The sequence below is a fragment of the Callithrix jacchus genome, chromosome 4 (genome assembly GCF_049354715.1).
Source record: "Callithrix jacchus isolate 240 chromosome 4, calJac240_pri, whole genome shotgun sequence".
Classification (NCBI taxonomy): domain Eukaryota; kingdom Metazoa; phylum Chordata; class Mammalia; order Primates; family Cebidae; genus Callithrix; species Callithrix jacchus.
This window is the reverse complement of record NC_133505.1, coordinates 150,648,682-150,665,129: the sequence shown is the minus strand read 5'-3', so window position 1 is coordinate 150,665,129 and position 16,448 is coordinate 150,648,682. Positions and strand designations below refer to the sequence as shown.

At 38.8% G+C, this 16,448-nt stretch overlaps 1 protein-coding gene across 2 annotated transcripts in view; it reads right to left on the bottom strand.

Annotated features, from left to right (window-relative positions):
• ZC2HC1B (zinc finger C2HC-type containing 1B) overlaps positions 1 to 16,448 on the bottom strand; it is an 81,695-nt gene that overhangs the window by 46,955 nt on the left and 18,292 nt on the right. For both annotated transcript variants that reach the window (XM_035296910.3, XM_002747080.6), the window contains exons 5-6: positions 10,666 to 10,805; positions 5,941 to 6,049 (exon numbers count right to left, since the gene is read on the bottom strand). In XM_035296910.3, the coding sequence (XP_035152801.3) occupies positions 5,941 to 6,049; positions 10,666 to 10,805 (249 nt within the window). The remainder of the gene's footprint in view (positions 1 to 5,940; positions 6,050 to 10,665; positions 10,806 to 16,448) is intronic.

The window sequence follows — 16,448 nt, the reverse complement described above, 5'->3', positions numbered from 1 at the left end:
TCATCCATGGGATGCAACATTGGTTCAATGTAAACAAATCAATACATGTGACACATTACATAAACAGATCTAAAGACATGATTATCTCAATAAATGCAGAAAGGACCTTCAGTAAAATGTAACATCACTGTATGTTAAAAACTCTCAATAAACTAGGTATTAAAGGAACACACTTCAAAATAATAAGTTCCATATATGGCAAACCCACAGCCAATGTCATACTGATTCAGCAAAAGCTGGAAGCATTCCCCTTGAAAATCGGCATAAGACAAAGCGGCCCTCTCTCACCACTCCTATTCAACATAGTATTGGAAGTTCTGGTCAGAGCAATCAGGAAAGACAAATAAATAAAGAGGATTCAAATAGGAGGAGAGGAAGTCAGACTATCTTTGTTTGCAGATGACATGATCCTATATCTAGAAAACTCCCTTGTCTCAGGCCAAAAGCTTCTTAAGTTGGTAAGCAACTTCAGCAAAGTCTCAAAATACAAAAATCAATTGCAAGAATTGCTAGCATTCCTATACACCAACAACAGGTAAGCTGAGAGCCAAGTCATGAGTGACCCTCCATTCACAATTGCCACAAAAAGAATAAGATGCCCAGGAATACAGCTAATAATGGAAATGAAGAACCTCTTCAAAGAGAACTACAAACCACTGCTCAAAGAAATCAGAGATGACACAAATGGAAAAATAGACCATGCTCATGGATAGAAAGAATCAATATCATGAAAACTGACATACTGCCCGAAGCAATTTATAGATTCAGTGCTATTCCCATTAAACTACTATTGACATTCTTCACAGAGTTAGAAAAAACTATTTTAAAATTTATATAAATTTTGAGCCTAAACAGTCAAGACAATTCTGAGCAAAAAGAACAAAGCTAGAGGCACTACTTGAGTTCAAACCATGCTACAAGGCTACAGTAACCAAAACAACATTGCACTGGTACAAAAAGACAGGGACCAATGGAACAGAATAGAAAATCCAGAAATAAGATTGCACAACTACAACCATCTGATCTTTGACAAACTTGACAAAAACAAGCAATGAAGAAAGGATTCTTTATTTAATAAATGGTGTGAGATAACTGGCCAGCCATATGCAGAAAATTGAAAGTGGACCCCTTCCTTACACCATCTGCAAAAATCAATTTTCAAGATAGATTAAAGACTTAAATGTAAAGCCCAAAGCTATAAAAACCATAGAAGAAAATCAGAAAATCCTGGCAATACCATTCAGAACATAGGCATGGGCAAATATTTCATGATAAAGACACGAGAAGCAGTTGGAACAAATGAAAAAATTGACAAATGGGATCTAGTTAAACTAAAAGCTTCTGCACAGCAAAAGAAACTATCATCAGAGTGAAGAGACAATTTACAGAATGGGAGAAAACGTTTGCAATCTATCCATCTGACAAAGTTCTAATATGTAGCAGCTACAAGGAACTTCAACAAATTTAAAAGATAAAAACAACTTTATTAAAATGTAGGCAAAGGACACGAACAGACATTTTTCAAAAGAAGACATACATGCAGCCAACAAACATATGAGAAAAGCTCAACATCAGTGAACATTAGAGAAATGCAAATCAAAACGAAAACGAGATACCATCTTACACCAATCAGAATGGCTATTAAAAAGTTAAAAAATCACAGATGCTGGCTAGGTAGTAGAGAAAAAAAGAACACTTTTACACTGTTGGTGAATATGTAAATTAGTTTAACCATTGTGGAAGACAGTGTGGTGATTCCTCAGAGATCTAGAGGCAGAAATACCATTTGAACCAGCAATCCCATTACTGGGTATATACCCAGAGGAATATAAATAATTCTATTATAAAGATGCATGCATTCCTATTTTTAGTGCAGCACTATTCACAATAGCAAAAACATGGAATCAACCTAAATGCCCATCAACGATAGACTGAATAAAGAAAATGTGCTACATATACACCATGGAATACTATGCAGCCACAGAGGAAATGAGATGGTGTCCTTTGCAGGGACGTGGATAAAGCTGGAGGCCCTTATCTTCCACAAACTTATGCAGGAACAGAAAACCAAATATCACATGTTCTCACTTATAAGTGGGGGCTGAATGATGAGAACACATGGACACACGGTGGGGAACAACACACACTCGAGCCTGTTGGAGAATGGGGGGAAGGAGGGAGAGCATCAGAAGAATAGCTCATGGATGCTGGGCTTAATACCTAGGTGATGGGACGATCTGTGCAGCAAAGCACCATCGCACATGTTTACCTATGTAACAAACCTGCATATCCTGCATATGTACCCCTGAACTTAGAAAGAAAATAAAAACCATTAGCTTGATAGAATAATAAAAGAAGAAAGAGGTCAGGTACAGTGGCTCACCCCTGCAATCCCAGGACTTTGCAAGGCCAAGGTGGGCAGATCACTTGAGGCCAGGATTTCAAGAATAGTTTAGCCAACATGGCAAAACACTGTCTCTACTAAAAATATAAAAATTAGCCACACAGGGGGATGGGCGCCTGTGGTCCCAGCTATGGGACAGGCTGAAAAGGAGAATCCCCTGAACCCAGGAGGTGGAGGTTGCAATGAGCTGAGTTGTTGCCACTGCAATCCAGCCTTGGTGGCAGAGTAAGACTCTCTCAAAAAAATAAAAATAAATTAAAATAAATTAAAAGAGAAAACACTGAAATTACTAAAATCAGAAATGAAAGTGGAGATATAACTACCAATGCTACAGAAACAAAAAGGATTTCATGAGTATTATGAAAAAATATGTGCCAAAAATTGGATAACATCAATGAAATAGATGAATTCCTAAAAAAACCCAACACCTACCTAAAGTAAATCATGAATAAATAGAATATTTAAATAGACTTATAACTATTAAGGAGATTGAATTAATCATCAAAAATCTCATGACAAAAAAAAATAAATAAAATGCTTTGGAGCTGAGAGCTTCACTCGTGCATTCTACCAAACATTTAAAGAAGAACTAACACTAACTCTTCTCAAATATTTCCCAAACATATTGAAGAGATGGGAACATTCCTAATTCATTCAATAAGGCCAAGACTACCCTGACACCAAAGCCAGATAAAGACACTATAAGAAAACAATATCCCTTATGAACATTAATGCAAAAGTTATCAAGAAAATACTAACAAATCAAGTTCAGTAGCACATTAAAAGGATTATATGCCATAACCATGTGGAATTTATTCCTGAGATACACGGCTGGTTCAGCATAGGAAAATCAATCACTGTACACTACATTTACAGAATAAAGAACAAAAATTACATCATCATCTCAACTGATGCAGAAAAAGCATTTGAGAAAATTCCACATCCTTTCATGATAAAAAAAATTCAACAAACTAAGAATAGAAGGAAACTACCTCAACATAATAAAAACCGTATATGTAAAACCCCCAGAGATCACCATACTCAAGGCTGAAAGACTGAAAACATTCCTTCTAAGATCAAGAACAAGGCAAAGATGCTAATTTTCACCACTTCTATTTAATGTAGTACTAGAAGTTCCAACCAGAGCAATTAGGCAAGAAAAAAAAATTAAAAGGCATCCAAGTAGAGAAGGAAGAAGTAAAATTATCTCTGCTCACAGATGCCATGATCTTATAAGCAGAAAATCCAAAGATATCACCAACTAAAAAAAACTTATTAGATAAATTAAAAAACTTTGATAAATTAATTCATCAAAGTAGCAGAACAGAAAGCCAACACATGAAAATTCATTGTGTTTCTGTACACTAACAATGAACAATCAAAAGAAGAAATTTTGAAGACAATTACATTTACAATAACATCAAAAAGAACACTTAAGAATAAACTTAAGTTATGAGGTAAAAGATTTGTACAATGAAAACTATAAAACATTGCTGAAAGAAATTAAAGAGGACATAAATAAACAGAAATACATTCCATGTTCATGGATTTGAAGACTTACTATTGTTAAGATGTCCATACTAACCAAAGCAATCTACAATTCAGTGCAATCCCTATTAAAATCTCAATGTTTCTTACAGAAATAGAAAATCCCAACCTGAAACTCATATGGAACATCAAAGGATCCCAAATAGCCAAAACAATCTTGGAGGACTCGTGGTTCCTGATGCCAAAACTTACTAAAAGCTATAGTAATCAAGACAATGTAATAGTTGCATAAAGACAGGAATGTAAACCAATGAAATATAATAGAGTCCAAAACTAAACCCTTATATATATGCTCAAATGGTTTTTGACAAGGGTGCCAAAACCATTGGTTGAATGGGAAAATCACATGCAAAAGAGTGAAGCTAGACCCTTACTTAAATTCATATATTAAAAATTAACCCAAAATGGATCAAAGACCTAAAATGTAAGATCTACAGCTAGGCTTAGCTTAGACAAAAACATAGGAGTAAACTTCTCTGACCCTGGATTAGGCAAGGATTCATCCAATTTCTTTGATTTCTTGGTTGCCAGAGGCAATCAAAGAAAAATAGACAAATTGGACTTCATGAAAATTTTAAAGATTTGTGAATCAAGAGAATATCAACATAGTGAGAACTCATCTCTACGAAAAAATTAAAAATTATCTGGGGATGGTGGCACATGCCTGTAGTCCCAGCTACTTGGGAAAATGAGGTGGGAGGATGACTTGAGCTTGAGAGGTTGAAGCTGCAGTGAGCCATGATTGTGCCACTGCACTCCAGCCTGGGCAAAGAGTGAGACACTATCTCAAAATCAAACAAACACACAAATACACACATGCACATACACACACACACACACAAAGAATATCAACAAAGTAAAAAGGAAACCCCTGGAATATTTATAAACCAAATGGCTGATAAGGGATTAATATCCAGAATACATAGAGAATTCCTAAAAGTCAACAACAAGAACAATTCAAAAATGGGCAAAGGACATTTTTTCAAAGAAGATACACAGACGGTCAATAAGCACTTGCAAAGATGCTTAACCTCACAAGTCATTAGACATATGCAAATCAAAACTAAAATGAAGTACTGCCTCATCCCCATTAGGATGGCGCCTATGGTTATGCCTTGCTGTCACTTTGAAGAAATTACAGTCAGCCTCTGTTCCCATGGGTTCCATATCTGCAGACTTAACAACTACAGATGGAGAACATTAAAAATAAATAAATAAAACCCAACTGTACCAATAATTTTTTAAAAATACAAAAATTTGAATACAGCATAACTACTTACATAGCATTTATATTGCCTTAGGTATTACAAGTAATCTGGAGATTATTTAGTGTAGACAGGAGGATGTGAGTAGCTTATATACAAATTCTACACCATTTTATATCAGTAACTTGAGCATCTACTCAAGTATCCACTAGATTTTGGTGTCCACTAGGGCCCTGGAACCAATCCCCTGTGGATACTGAGGGATGACTATGCAGACAATTCTTGACTTACGATAGTTTGATGTAAGATTTTTCAACTTTTGATCAGTTTATTGGGGTACCAGATGCCTTTTTGACTTAGGATATTTCTATTTACAATGGGTTTATCAGGATGTAGCCCCATCATAAATTGAGGAACATCAGTGTTTATTTCTAGAAAAGAAACTTTCTCCTTATTTTCCACACAAACATGACATGTGGTCTTCCCCTATTTTCAATCTCTTCAATTTTACTAGACTGGAGAACAATGGTTATAGACTCTCATTGCAGTAATTGAATTTGACTTGTACACTGTCAAATTTGTGTACAAATTTGTGTAATCCTGATAAATTAAGAAATATTTCCTTTTGGCAGATAAGCTTTGACCTCTAACCCACATATCTTTGCATCCAAAAGCAACTGTGAATGTCTTAGAGCTTTTGCAGACTACCGGTGAATCCCAAACCCAATAGTGGTCTCCTCTGACCCCCATCATGTGCGAGCTGAAATGCATGCTCCAACTCACCTGACTTGTTTGGGACTTCATTCGTGGCCACGAGGGCCCTGTTCTGCAGCAAAGCTCCCACAGCACTGGTAAGAGCTGGTTCTTTTTTTGGACCCATCTGAGCCTTACCCTACAGAGAGAAAGAAAGGAAGACACAGAAAACACCTTCTGTAGCCTCAGGTACCACATAGGAGGTACGGCTCTTCCCCCTTCACCAGCAGCAGACTGTCATCATCTGCAGGGACTCCCTGAATCCAGAGGAAAGGGACACAAACCCTGCCTTTCAGTTAGCCTGGTTCATGTCCTCCCAGCTGGTGCTCAAAGCCATATCTGGGTTTTGAAGCTTCCCTTTCATAATTAAGCCCTTGGGGTTGCTGGTGGTATGCTTATCCTATAAAATGAGTTGTATGGAGACATAAATCACTTAATGTCAATGAGGATATGGTTAAAGAACATTTTATTGTTTTCATTACACTTGAAGATTATTTGTTTTTTAAATATGAACAGAGAAGAAAAACAGATTGGCAGGCAGCAAATGTTTTAAGCATGAAATTCCAACATCCGGACGCCATCCCCCTCCCTGCAGAGCAGCAGCAGCAGCAGAATAGTTACATTAAAACGAAATAACGGCCAAAAGGTTTCTCCCATGCTCCTTTTACCTTGCGGTTGATCCCACCTCCAGTTCCATGGAAACTGCAGTATAAGGATAACCTGTTACACCACGTAAGAATTCTCACTCAGGCAAGAATGGCTGTGAGACTATAGCAGGCAGCTCATCCCCATCCACACAAAGAAAGCTATTTTTAGAGGCCCATATTGGTCTCTTTTGGTTAAGGGTATGACACATTTTAAAAAGTTGATTATGTCTAAAATAGAAACAGATTTTGGCTGTGTTGTTAACAGCCCTTCAAAACTGAAACAACCCCTCCCTTCTTGCTCCATTTCTAAATAAGCTTCACTATTAGAGAAGGCCCCAAAGGGGTGAAGCTGGCACAAGGGAAACAAATACGGCTGTTGAGATATACTCTACAGTGAGTGAAGGAATGCAGAAAGCAAGCAATTTTTCCTCTGTGTTCCCAATCACCACTCGGCTCTGGAAAACAAGGAGAGGAATGGGGCCAAGTCACTGGTTACACTCAGGACAGCCAGCTGGCCTTCTTCAGGAATAACAACACTTCCGTTCGCTGCTTCCCTGTGCTCTCTCTGGCCCCACTAACGCCGATTAACTGGAAAGAAGAACCGTTCGCAGAAATGTAACACACCCTTTACTGCTTTACAAAATGTAGGTAGACTTATACTTAGAAACTTTTCCATAATTAGGCTGTATTCAAGCCCAAAGTAGTCACATTCCTCCAAAGCGTGGTGCCAATCGTATCAACTGGAAAAGGCTACTGGAGAAGGGGAGGGTGGGGTAATGTGGAGAGAGGAAGGGAGGAGTCCCTGTGTGCAAGACTCTGAGCGGGGCACTTCACTTAACTATACGTTTCCCAACAACTTGGCAAGGCACACGTGATTAACCCCATTTTACAGATGAAAGTGAATCTCCAAGAATTTAAGTAACTCAGCCAAGTTTACCTATATTATAGAATGAAATTTAAACCCTGGTCAGGTACGGTGGCTCATGCTTGTAATGCCAGCACTTTGGGAGGCTGAAGCAGGCAGATCACCTGAGGTCAGGAGTTCAAGATCAGGCTTGACAACATGGTGGAATCTTGTCTCTACTAAAAATACAAAAACTAGCCAGGCATGGTGGTGGGTGCCTGTAATCCCAGCTACTCAGAAGGCTGAGGCACAATCATCACTTGAACCCGAGAGGTGGAGGTTGCAGTGACCTGAGATCATGCCACTGCACTTCCAGCCTGGAAGACAGACTGAGACTCGAAAGGGAGGAAGGGAGGAAGGGAGGAAGGGAGGAAGGGAGGAAGGGATGGAGGAAGGGAGGGAGGAAGGAAAGAGGAAAGGAAAGGAAAGGAAAGGAAAGGAAAGGAAAAAGGAAAGGAAAAAGGAAAGGAAAAAGGAAAGGAAAAAGGAAAGGAAAAAAAAGGAAAGGAAAAAGGAAAGGAAAAAGGAAAGGAAAAAGGAAAGGAAAAAGGAAAGGAAAAAGGAAAGGAAAAAGGAAAGGAAAAAGGAAAGGAAAAGGAAAGGAAAGGAAAGGAAAGGAAAGGAAAGGAAAGGAAAGGAAAGGAAAGGAATGGAAAGGAAAGGAAAGGAATTCAAATCCTGACTACTGAATGTAGAACCCTGGCTTTTTCTACATTGCACTTCTTCCCATGCTATCTCAGATGTCAAGACTGAATCTAGGCCAGGTGTGGTGGTTTATGCTTGTAATCCCAGCACTTTGGGAGGCCAAGGCAGGAAGATCACTTGAGGTCAGGAGTTTGAGACCAGCCTGGCCAACATGGTGAAACCCCATCTTTTCTAAAAATACAAAAGTTACCAGGTTTGGTGGTGGATGCCTGTAATCCCAGCTGCTTGGGAGACTGAGGCAGGAGAATCGCTTGAACTCAGGAGTCAGAGGTTGCAGTGAGCCAAGATCATGCCACTGGACTCCAGCCTGGGCAACAGAGTGAGATTCTATCTCAAAAAAGAAGACTCAATCTATGAAACTATTTATCATAACCACCACTCTTAACACACATACCTCTTCCCTCCTGTGTTCTGTTATCTACAGAGATTGTCTTCCTATCTGTTCAGGCTCTGGAGCTGAAAACCTTACAGTCAACCCTGATCCTCTTTTATTCTATGCCTAATCATTTTCTCAGTCTCATCAATTATTTCTTAGATTCTCCCTCCCACACAACCCTATTAATCCTCCTGTTCTAGGCCCTCATTTTATCCCTGTTGTGGTGGCTCTTACTTGGCCTCCCATTAAACCATGTGGAACAGTAGTTGTAGAAATGACCTTTCTAAAAAGCCAGTTGTATGCAACTCTAGTCTCCACTGTTCACCCAACCACATCGCCTATAGGGTGACACATGAGGCCAATTGGACAGAAAGGCCAAGAAAGCCAGTCTTCAGAGAGAAGAGAAGGCAGAGAATAGCAGGAGGAAGAGACAGGATGGCAAAGTGCAAAGGAGGACTGCCTGACTTCCTGAAGACTTTCCAGTTTCTGCTTCCAGGCCCTCAGACCTGGCTGTCCTTGATTTTAGGGTGCACATTCAATCAATTCCTCTTTTCTTCCTCTGTCAACTGGCTTGAGTTAAAGCCCTTCTAGATCTGGCTGTCTATCTTGCCTGTCTCTGTACCTCTTCCATAGGTTCTCTATGCTTTCACTGAGCCCCACCACCCCACAGATGGGTGCCTCCGGCCATAAGCTGGATGTTTTGTGTATAAAGCCCTTCCCAACCCCAACTCTAGGCTGGTGAACCCATTTTGATATTTAAGGGCAAAATGTTTGCTTGTGTTTGAAGACTTCCAAGAATTGCAGTGACTTCTTCCACAGCCCTCCTATATATGCCAACTGTACCAGCTCCAAGTCCCCCTCCATTTTTCAATGACAAATTCTTGATCAACCACTACCCAGCATGGTATCTGGTACATGGTAGATAGTCAGTAACTCTCTAATGCTTCTAGGGATAGAGCTCAGGATCCACAGTCTGTGGGATCCGTTTTGTTGGAAAGGGTCCCACCTCATTAAATACTGAATTTAACCAAAAGCTTTCTAAACAGGCTGTAGAGGCTGGGCACGATGGCTCACACCTATAATCCCAGCACTTTGGGAGGCTAAAGAGGGGAGATCACTTGGGCCCAGGAGTTCGAGACCAGTCTGAGCAACATAGTGAGACCCCACCTCTACTAAAAACACAAAAAAGTAGCCAGGTGTGGTGCATGAACCTGTAGTCCCAGCTACTTAGGAGGCCGAGGTGAGAGGATCACCTCAGAGAGATCAAAGCTGCAGTCAGCAGTGAATACACCATTGCATTCCAGCCTGCAATGAGACATGATTACACCATTGCACTCTAGCCTGCAATGAGACATGATTATACCATTGCAGTCCAGCCTGGGCAACAGAGTGAGACCCTGTCTCAAAAGTAAATAAACAAAAAAACAGTCTATATATATTTGAAGTATTCAAACCAACTTTCATGGCATCTAAGCCATTTCTATGAAACGAATAATTTTTATGCTATCTTATAAGTATGTCCCTGGGACATGTGTCTGTGTGTATGTGAATGGAGCTGTTTGCTGGCTCCAGTTCTGTGGTTTGTAAATCTACTATCTTCTATTTCAGCTTGTTATTTTACTGATTTGGACCTAATTATAACAGCTGCTTCCATTCATCCACATATCCCTTTAACTTGCTGATTCTGTGGCTTTAAATAAAAGGCTAAAGACCCCTTCTCTACAGAGCAAAATAGATGACCTGTAGGGCAGCTGCCTTGTGAGTGAAACTCAGGCAGTTTCACTTCAGATTTGCAATTCTTTTCTGGGTGGTTAAGGTTGATAACCATTGTTGGATAAAGAGTTTTTCCATAATGCTATAGAAACACGATGTATTCAAGTCTTCATCCAAAGAAGCTTCAAATACTCCAGAAATATTTTTTTAATACAACACCCAAAGGTGCCATTAGCTAGAAAGCATTCCCCTTCAAAAGAAGCCAACTCCCATAGGGATGAATCATGGTGATCAGTTCTCTTTACCCTTACACTTCTTAGAATAAGTAATTGAGGTTCTCTAGGAAATTCTACCTGCTCACACCAGGCATGCAAGGGCACAAAAGCCAACACCTGGGGAGAGATAGTTACCTGTGCTTTGGATGCCAATTTGGCTGCTATCTCGGCTGGATTAAAGACTCGGCGAGAAGACTGATCCTTGCAGAAATTAATATGTCGCTTGGCTGTGGTTTCATTGAACCTCCTCATACAATATGGGCATTGAATATAATCTGAATGTAAAAACAACAAATGGAAATTAACACTTCAAAAACAATTATAGAATGGACTACATGAAGTGAAATAAGGATATGATGGCTCATGCCAGGAATCCCAGCACTTTGTGAGGCTGAGGTGGGTGGATTACTTGAGCCCAGGAGTTTGAGATCAGCCTGGGCAACATGGCAAAAGCCCATCTCTACAAAAAATTAGCCAGGTATGGTGGTGTGCACCTGTGGTTTCAGCTACATGAGAAAATCGCTTAAGCCCAGGAGGTCAAGGCTGCAGTGAGCTGTGATTATGCCACAGCACTCCAGCCTGGGCAATAGAACCAGACCCTATTTTAAATAAGTGAACAAATAAACATGTAAGTAATGATGTGAACCCTGCTCCAACATGAAAGAACAAGGTCTCAAACTCTGGTTTGAGACTATTCCAAAGGGGTAGATGTGCAAGGGCTCAATTGAAGGACATGGAAAGGAAAAATGTCACAACCTGTGCATTCATTTCAATTGTCTGCCCTTGAAATGTTTAAGTGATGTACCTTTCTAGAAAGAAAAGATTATACATTAGAACTTCTCAATGAAATAAATTATTTAGTGAATGCTGTGTGAAGAAAGTAGTTCCAGGATCACAGAATATTAGTATTGATGGCACAGAAGGGTAAATTCAAAAGCCCAGGTTGTGGTGCTGGGTGAGTATTACAGAAGTTATGGAGTTACAGAAGGAGATGAGATGTTTCCAAATGTGGGTTTGGGAGATGTGAACGGAGGCCAGTGGCATTGTGTCACTGGTAGAAAGACATACTGCTTTTGCAGTAGCTAGATTGTTTTCACTTAAATACTAAGTGAGCAGGCAATATATTCAGGAAGGAGATAGCGATAGGATAAAAGGTGAGGGCTAAAAAAATAGAAAAGGGAAAGAAGGAGGGATGATAGGAAGGTGTCACTAAAAACAGCTTCAGCTTCCAGAGATGCAATGGCCCAGGCAGCTCCTGTCGGCCTCAGGTTCTCTGTGGTTCTGTATTATAGCTTTTTGTCTAAATTCTTCTTTCATTTGCAATTACCAGACATAATTGGCTAGTGAGAGAAATGAAAAGTAGGAAAGAGCCAAGATCTTCTTAGAACATAGAGCTGCTCATAGCAAAACTAGGTTGGCACCTACCCCTCTAAATCAAGCAGGGATGGGTGTTTACTTTGTTTTGGGTATCTTAAAGGGTTAACACATTAGATATCAGCAACATAAAATAATGCCCTCCCCCCAGAAGGGTGTGAAACTGCATCAACCTCAAAAACTGTAGATCTTGTGTTAGTGTACAATCAAAATGTCTGCATGTGTGGATAAATATTTAATGTAGTGCTGTTAAGAATTTTTTAAGCCACCTTTTTAAGCAGTTTGGGGAGTTTTCTATTTGAACAAATCATTTCCTAAAATGTATACTCAAAAAATGTAAGAATTAGTAAGCACTTAGCAATCATCGGGTAGTCTTATCCTTTATTTCTTACTCCAGAAGGCAGTACCTCGTCGTTAATTTAATACTGACTGAGCCTCTACTTGGTTCCAGGTGCTGTTTTACACCTGGGGATGCAATGTCTCTGAAATCAAGAAATAAGCATTCTATGATAGAAACAAATAAATAAAAATTTCACACGGAGATAAAGGCCTTGGGAAAAAAAAAAAAAAGAACAGGACAGCATTGGGAAATAATAAAAATCCCAGCGCTGGAGGTTGCCTGACTGGTTTTGAGCCTGAGTTCTTTACTTGTTATATGTGTGAACTCGGGCAAGTTACCCAATCTCCTTAAGCTTTCATTTTCCCAGCACCTACATATCACCTGTTTCATCGGATTGTTGTGAAAGTTAACTGTGATGATCCACATAAAGGCTTGGCACAGTGGGTGGGGTGGAACATACTGAATGTTTTATAAATGCTAGATATTGCTATAAGGAAACAGGTTCAGCAAGGTTGCGATTCCAACTACCAAATAGAAATGAAACGGCCTGGAAAAAAAGAATAATAGAAAGTGCCATTATCATTCAGAATTCACTTACAATGGTTTAGAAGAACCATCTAGAATATGGCTCTTAGCTTGGTGGTTATTTCTTCAATTTTGCCAGCTGGAAAGCCAAATCTTACACAAGAAATGCTGCAACCATAAACCCTACTCACATCGGCACAAACAATGATCATGGCAATACTGAGTTGCTTCCTTAAACCCACTTTTTCATTCACTCACTGCCACCCTTCTACGTATTTGGTACTACATATTACCATGGAGACAGCAAAGCTGAAGTCTATTTCCCCGCCAAGAAAAATCTCAGAGATGACTAGGCAAACAGACAATTACAGCTTGGTGGGTTAAACTGTAGTAGAGGAGGCACTAGGGCCTCTGGGACCCTACAGAGGGAATGTGAGGCCCCATCAGAGGAGCAGAGAGCAGGCAGGACAGGGTCCTGCATCTGAGCATTCAAGGTTGCTGGTTGTATTTATGTTAAACTTCAGGTATTTTGAGAATTCCTGTGTTTTCTGCAACAATCTGAACCCAGCATGACTGAGCTACAAGCTCTACCCTCAGCTCAATTGGAGTCACCTGTCTTGCTCTATCAATAATGTTTTCATAAAATCACTATGTCCTATTTATTTCAATAGGTAATGATTTTAAAAGTCAGAGTACAAATGAATTCTGATGAGAAATATGGTGGTCATATCTCACAGAAAGGTAGAAAACCAAGCATCATTCTAAAATGCAAATACTGTGCTGTGTATCCATGTCTATGTAGCCATATAAAATGATGACTGAATGTCCCAGGCCTCACAGAAAAATAACAATTATAAATATTCTATATCACTCTCTGCATAAACTGTCACAGTATCCTAGAAATTTAAATCATTAACAGACTTAGCTAAGTCCTATAAAGTAGAATATAGGTGTGTCTTAAAAACTGAGTCATGAAAATAGGGAATAATGCTGAGAAAGAAAGGGAAATTACTGGCACATTCATGCAGGTTAGGCCATGTTACAGATAACTCTAGTTGTATGTATATAAATTCTCCAGTACTTAAGCCTGAGAATTCTGGGCTAATGTAAAATCCCTGCATAAACAAAATCATCAAATTGTGGTGAAAATGTTGAGAGTGCATATAATCATTTTGTTTGTTGCATAAAATTACATTAAGGGCACAAGAAAGAAGTTAATTATAAAATAGAAATACAAATTGAACATTTGGTGAGGTCTTGCAAAACAAATTTTTTAAAAGAGAAACAATCATTCCCACATTTTAGATCCAAGTCACATTTAAGATCCAAGTTGGATCTAAAATGTGAGAGAAATTCACACAGCAGGGTATCTGACATGGTTGTACTTACTCAATTAAAGAACCATAAGGTAGCCATCAACCCTGTAGTTTCTGATCCTGAAATGAATATATTTCTCATAAAAGGTGTTTTTTGTTATATGAAACTTGTTGCCAAGGTACTTACACTGTTACTAAAATCATAGCACATATCTTTCTACTGAATATCTTTAAACAGTACATTATTTAAGATATATTTTCATTAGCACTCAATAACATTGAAGCAAATATGAGGATTATTTTCTGGTATAGAAGATCAGATGATTTATTTTCCAGATGATTTCTAGTAAGATTATACTGTGGCTTTTTGCTCTTGCATTTTCTTAAATGGTCTTTTTTGAGGAATAATTTACATACAATTAAATTTACCTATTTTGGGGTCTGTTGGGGGGAATAGGGGAGAGACAGCGGCGGGTGGGGAGTTGGGGAGAGATAGCATGGGGAGAAATGCCAGATGTAAGTGAAGGGGAGGAAGGCAGCAAATCACACTGCCACGTGTGTACCTATGCAACTAACTTGCATGTTCTTCACATGTACCCCAAAACCTAAAATGCAATAAAAAAAGTAACTATTGACATCAGGTAATGTAAATACTCCAACTTTGTGCTTTTTAAAAAACTATCTTGCCTATTCCAGATCCTTTCCATTTCCATAAAAGTTTTGAATCAGCTAATCAATTTCTTCTTCTTTTTTATTTTTTTGAGATGCAGTTTCACTCTTGTCACTGAGACTGGAGTGCAATGGTGTGATCACAGCTCACTACAACCTCTGCCTCCCAGGTTCAAGTGATTCTCCTGCCTCAGCCTCCCAAGTAGCAGGGATTACAGACGCCCACCACCACATCCAGCTAATTTTTTTGTATTTTTAGTAGAGATGATGTTTCACTGTGTTGACCAGGCTGGTCTCGAATTCTTGACCTCAAGTGATCCACCTGCCTTGGCCTTCCAAAGTGCTGGAATTACAGGCGTGAGCCACCATACCCAGCCAGGTAGTCAATTTCTACCCAGCAAAAATAACTTCTATGTATTTCTATAGAATTACATTGAACATATGTTAATTTGGTTAAAATTGACATCATAACAGAATCTTGAGTCTTCCAAACCAGAAAAATGCTAAATTTCACCATTATTCTTGTCCTCTTTAACTTCTTGAATAAATATTATGAGATTTTCATTTTATAGATTCTGCATATATTTCGTTAAATACACCCCTAAATATTTACCATTTTTTATGTTATTATAAATACATTAAATTTCTTCTTCTTCTTTTTTTTTTTTTTTTTTGAGATAGAGTCTTGTCTGTCACTCATGCTAGAATGCAGTGGCATGATCTCAGCTCACTGCAACATCCACCTCCCAGGTTCAAGCAATTCTCCTGCCTCAGCCTCCCAAACAGCTGGGATTACAGGTGCCCACCACAGTGCCCAGCTAATTTTTTTTTTTTTTAGTAGAGACAGGGTTTCACCATCTTGGCCAAGCTGGTCTTGAATTCCTGACCTCCTGATCCACCCACCTTAGCCTCCCAAAGTGCTGAGATTACAGGCATGAGCCACCATGCCCTGCCTTAAATTTCATTTTTTAATTGTTTATGCCTAGTATACAGAACTAAAACTCACTTGTATATATCTTATATCCTGAAACTTTGTTAAATTCACTTTAATTCCAGTAGCTTTTTTGTAGTTCCTTATTATTATTATTATTATTATTTTTTAGAGATGAGGTTTCACTATGTTGGCCAGGCTAGTCTCAAACTCCTGACCCCAGGTGACCCACCTCAGCCTCCCAAAGTGCTGGGATTATAGGCATGAGCCACCATTCCTGGCCTGTAGTTTCTTTTAACTGATTTTTTGCCTTACTACACTGAGCATTATTAATAATATGGTATGGAATAGAAGTCGTCAGAACGAATATCCTTGCTTTTTTTCCCGATCTCCGTAAGAAAGTGTCCAGTTTTTCACTGTTCAGTGTGATGTTAGCTGTAGATTTCTCAAAGATGACCTTTATGGAGGAAATTCCCTTCTAATTCTATCTTGCTGAGAAGTTTTGTTTTGTTTTTTATATTGTTTTTAACATGTAGGGTGTTACATCTTGTGAAAGGCTTTTTCTCTATTGAGATGATATGCTTTAAAAATATTTTGTTAATTTGATGAATTACATCATTTTCTTCTTTTGACTTAATTTAGGTCTCATTTGTTCTTTTTCTAATCTTTTGAAGAGAAAGTTTAAGATAATTGAACTAAACCATTTCTCTTTTCTAATGTAAACATTTAAAGCTATAAAACTCCCTCTAGGAATTAATTGAGC